This window comes from Ciconia boyciana, chromosome 6, assembly GCF_034638445.1.
Source record: "Ciconia boyciana chromosome 6, ASM3463844v1, whole genome shotgun sequence".
In the NCBI taxonomy this organism is placed as follows: domain Eukaryota; kingdom Metazoa; phylum Chordata; class Aves; order Ciconiiformes; family Ciconiidae; genus Ciconia; species Ciconia boyciana.
The window spans coordinates 43325402-43330071 of NC_132939.1; the positions used below are offsets into that span (position 1 = coordinate 43325402).

The window sequence follows — 4670 nt, forward strand, 5'->3', positions numbered from 1 at the left end:
AGAAAAACACGCAGGAATAACTGCAGCGGTTTAAAGCCACATCCTCCACCGCCGTGAATTGGACAGAGCGAGCTGTAGCTCCCGCAGCAGGGAGGGGGGAAGGCCCTGCGCCTGAATGTCAGGGGTGGAAGGCAGCAGCACATGTTCCCAGGCGTGTGCTCCCTCTTCCCGTGGAAATCCCCTTTGGAAAATCCGAAGGTGTCCGAGTTCAAACTGGAGCGGGCTGGGTGATAAATGAGAGGGCGGGCGGGCGCAGGGCTGTGCTGCAAACCTCCAGCCTCCCCCGGCAAGTCCCAGCAAGACCTGCCGCGTATGGGAGCTGGAACGAAAGGTGCCACGAGGGCGGGCGGGTGGGTGCTGCCACAGATGGCCTCAAAACCCCTCTCTCGTGGCCGGGTGGCCCGGTGTGTGGGTGACAGAGGGGGAATCCCAGCCCCCCAACCCGCCTGCCGCAAGGGGTGCAGGAAACAACACCTACGTCTGCTTCCAAAATTAGCTGCAGCAGAAGGGCTGTGAGCTGCTTAGATGCCTTACTGCTGCCGAGGTGAACCACCTAAAACCCCTGAGCCTGTGACCCCATCGGTCTAGTAGGTGTTAAATGTTTCTTAAAAAGCAAACCAGGTGGATTCCCATGTATCTCAGGACAATGAGGTGGGCAATGAACCATTTCACAGACCAGGTACAGTAATCTGACTTTTTTTAATAAATACATATCTCACATGTACCAAAATAATTATAAACAAAAATGTACACTATTTACACAATATACAATTGCTAAAAAGTGTAGCAATTATGACACACATGGTGTGAAACACCACTTCCAATGCCCACAGTTAACGTTATTGCTACCTTTCTCCTAACAGCCAGGAGGTCACCAGTCCCTTGGTCTGGCTCCTCCGCCTGGGACACCCCACCGCAAGCAGCTCAGGTCGCTCCGTAAGGCCAGGGACCGCCACCAGCCCAACACAAATTAACACACAGTCTCTGAGAAGATGGGGTGTTGGTATGAGCCTGCCTTGCCATGCGAGGACACGCATTCCTCATGGTGCTTAATGCCACAAGATAGCTCTCTGTAACTAGCAGGTCGGATGTGTAGTCTTTTACCTTCGTAGGGTTGAGAAGATTGGCTATGTGGCTCTTTATCAGGTAGTGTGAACGATCACTGATCTCTACCGATGTTACACATCCCGCTCCTGTATTTAAGCACAGGCCAGAACCCGGAACCGTCCTGTTACAATTACATGCTCCTTGCTGGGCAGTGTAGTATCTCCTTCCTGGCTTTTCCCTCCATGTTGCGACTTTCTTTTTAAATGAAGAAAGCCAGTCCTTTTTCTATACATAGGTACACAATCACTTCTTTTCACAGAAAGCTCTGCTTTAAAATGCCAGCTGTCGTCCTCCAATAAGGCAGTCATCATATATAAGCTGGAAGAAAAAACAAAGGGCTGTTAATGCAAAACTCTTACTGGGAGTATCGTATCCACTCTGGGATAACTGCCAAATTCTGCATGCCCCAACTTCAGCGGCGTATAGAATTTCTACACCAAAATGGTTACGTTTGCCATTTAACAGCACTGAGAACGTTAGAAAAACAAATGCTGGGGAGGAGAAAACCACCCATTGACTTGAATTTTATTTCATGAGGTTCTGTAGGTGTCAGCAACAGAATGACGTTCAGCGACTCAGGTTGCGTGAAGTTAACCTCCGTTCCCTCGTGTATTTTTTACATTTTATTCTTAAATTTATTCTATTTATATGCTTGCCCCAACTGCCATCTTGCTAATTGCTGACAGCGTAACCTTACTTTATGGGCTATTTATACCTATATAACTGTATAGGTAAGAGGTCACTGGAGCATGTCATCAGAGCGGCACCAACAAAAAAACCTACAAAGGGCAGGATTTTCCCTTTTTCTTGAAAAGGTGCAAATAGCTACTTACTTCGTCCTCCGTGAATTCAGGCTCTGATTCACTGCTCTCCTCGTCTTCACTTTCTGGCAACATCTGCAGGTCGGCTGTGGTCAGCTGCTTCAGCTGGTCCTGTATGCTGGAGTTGTCTCTTCCCCACGTGAGCTGATAGGGGGAATAGCCCTGGTAGGTCACTTTGTTCACGTCCGCGCCGTGTCTCACCAGAAGCGACACCAGGTCTGAATTCTGCAGGTCGACAGCCAAATGTAGTGCTGTTCTGCCATTGCATGGCTCCTGCGCGAAAATAACACAAGGTTTGGCATGTTAGGAGAGCCAGAGCCAGTGCCAGACCTGTTGGTTCTTATGACTACGCAGCCCTGCTCAGTGAAATTCATGGTATACATTACATACCTGAGCATTTACATCTGCTCCCAAGGACAGCAAGTATTCGACAATAGCCAGGTATCCTTGAATAGATGCCAAATGGAGACATGTATGTCCTGCAAAACACAAATGAAGGTAAAATTTGAGCAAGTCTAACCTAATGCCCTATCATTCAGTTAAAGTCAAGATGACAGGACAGGATGACATCCAAGTTTGCGATTCATCCATGGCAAAAGGGTGTTTTCCAGAAGAGCTTTCCAGCTTCCAGTTAAGTATGAATAACAGGGTTGGATTTTGGAAAGATTTCTTAGAGGCTTTATTCCAATGTTTGACCGCACCTTATTTTAACCAAAAAAAATAAAAAGGAGCACTGCAAAAGTACTCACTAAAAATGCAAAATTCAAAGCTGTGAGAGCCAATAATCAACAGTGAGGAGGCCTACAAGACAGTGACATTTTAACATCAGACACTGCTGTGTGCTTTGGGCTCCTCGACTCTCAAATGGGCATAACGATCCTTCTCCACCTCTCCAGAGATCTTTGAGCTCTACGGGACAACAACTCTACCCTCGGTACAGCACACCAACATCGACGTGCAGCAGCGTGCCCGTACCGTTGTAGTTGGTCGCCTGCAGGACAGCGAGGAGGTGGTGCGGCTGGCAGTACTGCGTGAGGACGCTGACGCTCCGGAGGGAGCCCTGCTGGCAGGCAATGTGCAGGGGGGTGTTTCCTCGGAAGTCCCTGATTTCCAGGTCGCATCCGGCCTTCAGAAGATGCTCGGCAATTTCAGACTGATTGGTGATCACTGCCAGGTGAAGAGGAGTCTGCAGGCAAGAGAAAATGCAGACCTGTTAAGTTACATCGCAAACTTGGCAGCAACGTCTGGACAAACAGACCGCCCAGCTGCTTGGCCATCTGTGCCCCCAGTTAAAAACACACCCCAGAAACTCAGTTCTTTATGCTTCCCGACATATGGTGTAGCTGCCCTTTAGACTGCAAGTGATGAACTTAGGGCTCTCCGGATACCGAACAGTCAATCCATATGAAGGGTATCATTAACATCCCACCAAAGAGGGATGCAATCCATTGCATCATATTTTAAAAACGCGGGTGTTAAATGCCACTCTCAGGGGAGAGGAAGCGTTGTACTAACACTGGCTGGAGCCAGCTGGGGACTCTCCTGAATGTAGGCTTTGATTTAATAGCCATCAATTAAAAAAAAAATTAAAAAGGACTTATCTGGGGGGAATTCCCCAGAGGGCTTTTGTGGGGGTGGCAGGGACTGATCCGGATTTGGGGCTGCGGAGGTGAAAGTACCTGGCTGAGGTTGTTCTGGAAGTTCAGGAAAGCACGGTCCCCGGCGGTCTGCCGGATCACCTCCAGGCTCAGGGCTTTCTCCTCGTGAATTATCGCCAAGTGGAGAAAACTGCAGGAAGAAAAAAAACACACCACCACAAAAAGTTAAACGACCCACGTTAAAAGCTCCCCAAATCCCACGTTAAAAACCCCCGAATCCCCCAGGGGGGCGAGGCGGACCCGGGGCAGGGTCATGCGCGGGTGTCGCAAGCCGGGGCTTTCGGCGGCCGGGGCTTTCCGCGGGCGCGGGAGCCGCCTCTCCCTGGCGCCCCTCCAGGGACTTTCCGCCCTCCCCTCCCCGCCGCGGCGCGGCCCAGCCCGGCGCCTCCCCGCCGGCAGCACATCCTGTCCCGTCCTCGCCGTGCCGCGTTCCCCCGCGGGTCCGCGCCCCGTCCCCCCGCTCCCCGTTCCTCGACCCCCACTTACGTGTCCCCGTCCTCCGTCAGCTGCTGCGCCCAGGCGGGCGGTTCGCGGGGCTGCAGGCGTATGTCCTCCAGCTCCTTCACCAGCTGCCGGTACTCCTCTTCCTTCATGGAGTCCAAGCCGCTGTCGTGGCGATCGTCGAGCGGGAACCCGCCTTGACGCTCTTTCTTCGCTTGCTCGTAGCCCTCCATAACCAGCGGCTCGACGGCGCGGCGGGCGCTGATCATGGCGACAGAGCTCCGGCTTGCTGCGAGTGAGCGGCGGCGGCGGCGGCACTTGGCATATACACCCCGGCGAGGGGATTTCTGCGGGGGAGGAGCCGCCGAGGACGGGAATTTCCAGCCAGTCAAAGCCCGACCGACGGGTCCGGTCCTGCTCGGCGCCGCGGGCGGTGGCAGGGAGGGCGGATCGGCTCGGGCCGGCCCCTTCCCTCCCCTCCGCCGCCCCTCCGGGGCGGCGGAGGGGAGGGAAGGGGCCGGCCCGAGCGGGGACTTGGCGTTTTTCCACGTCAAGGGGGAAGTACTCGCCTCCCCGGCGTCCCCGTCGGTACTTCCCTGCCGCACCCCGGGCGGCTGCCCCTTACCGGCTTTCCCGGGGGGGG

General features: G+C 53.4%; 1 protein-coding gene across 1 annotated transcript; it reads right to left on the reverse strand.

The window, feature by feature from the left end:
* Positions 1 to 680: 680 nt before the first annotated feature.
* NFKBIA (NFKB inhibitor alpha) lies at positions 681 to 4437 on the reverse strand. The gene is made up of 6 exons (XM_072865665.1): positions 4073 to 4437; positions 3608 to 3716; positions 2904 to 3114; positions 2319 to 2407; positions 1941 to 2201; positions 681 to 1425 (listed from the first exon to the last, which is right to left on the reverse strand). The coding sequence occupies exons 1-6, from the start codon at positions 4294 to 4296 to the stop codon at positions 1378 to 1380; spliced, it is 942 nt and encodes a 313-aa protein (XP_072721766.1). The 5' UTR covers positions 4297 to 4437; the 3' UTR covers positions 681 to 1377.
* Positions 4438 to 4670: the final 233 nt, after the last annotated feature.

Bases quoted from the DNA above. Each gene is read 5' to 3' on its own strand.
- NFKBIA (XM_072865665.1), bottom strand. From the start codon at position 4,296: ATGATCAGCGCCCGCCGCGCCGTCGAGCCGCTGGTTATGGAGGGCTAC. The intron at 3,717-4,072 runs GTAAGTGGGGGT...TTCTTCCTGCAG, and splicing joins CTGACGGAGGACGGGGACAC to TTTTCTCCACTTGGCGATAA. The intron at 2,408-2,903 runs GTACGGGCACGC...TGTGTTTTGCAG, and splicing joins GCAGGCGACCAACTACAACG to GACATACATGTCTCCATTTG.